General features: G+C 27.2%; 1 protein-coding gene across 1 annotated transcript; it reads left to right on the top strand.

Moving 5' to 3' along the window:
- Positions 1 to 202: 202 nt before the first annotated feature.
- Positions 203 to 988, top strand: LOTGIDRAFT_147394 (hypothetical protein; the record flags this gene model as incomplete). The annotated part of the gene is made up of 3 exons (XM_009055184.1): positions 203 to 388; positions 521 to 732; positions 880 to 988. Coding segments are annotated over 3 exons (507 nt in total), but the record flags the coding sequence as incomplete, so codon positions are not given.
- Between the last annotated feature and the right edge of the window lie 81 nt (positions 989 to 1069).

The following is a 1069-nucleotide window of genomic DNA, read 5'->3' as shown; positions in this document are numbered from 1 at the left end:
CAATTCAGCTTTTATTAGATTAACTATAAGCTGGTGATTTTATACTTGGTGATTTTGGTTATTCTTAAGATTTTTGTTTTTCTTTTGACAGTTTGAAATCCGTCGCCCTAAGAAAGCTCGTCGTAATTTATCTCAACAAATGAGGAAAAATATGATGGAAATTGATATGACGTCATCACCAATATGCTACAATAAGAATAAGATGGTACAAGTTAGAAATGAAGAAATAAAAGAAAAAATAAATGAAAGACAAGAAGATGAACGAATTAAATCAGCTGTAGAAAGATTATCAGATGATGTAGAATTAATAGCTGATTGTAGTCGACCTTATAGTCTACCTACTGTATGTGGTAAACATAAAGATCTCAAGTCTATTTCACCTCAAACTGTAAGTAATATTCAAGCACATTTTTTATTTTTTTTAGAAATTTCAGATTGGATATTATCAAAACCAAATATGAATAGCGAACTGTTTTATATTTGATCTGTATAAATATTAAGTATATCATTTATATTTCAGGTTGAAGATTTATTAAAAGGAAAATACCCAACTATAGATAATAATTATATGATACTAGATTGTAGATATCCATATGAATATGATGGTGGTCATATCCAGGGAGCAGTTAATACTTATATTAAAGATTCTATAGATAATTTATTACAATTACAAGATAAACCTAGAATTCTAATATTTCATTGTGAATTTTCTTCACAGAGAGCACCTACACTGTAAGTATCAAATATCTCAATATCTTATATATGTAGTATATTAGAATTAACAAATCGAACGTATACTTTATTTGAATATATGTGTCGTGTATAATAGATTAGTGCGCAAGATTCTCGAAATTATACGTTATATATTTTCTTTTTCAGATTACGCTACCTTCGATCTCAAGACCGATCATTAAATAGTGATAATTATCCTAGTCTATATTACCCAGAAGTCTATATTCTAGATGATGGATATAAAGCTTTTTATGAACATACACAGGTAAATATATTTCCTTTTTTCATAAATAGAATTATTACAATGTTAGAATTGAATTATGTGCTGTTTAGTAGA

This window comes from Lottia gigantea (assembly GCF_000327385.1).
Source record: "Lottia gigantea unplaced genomic scaffold LOTGIsca_2363, whole genome shotgun sequence".
Classification (NCBI taxonomy): Eukaryota; Metazoa; Mollusca; class Gastropoda; family Lottiidae; genus Lottia; species Lottia gigantea.
This window is presented reverse-complemented; position numbering and strand designations above follow the sequence as displayed.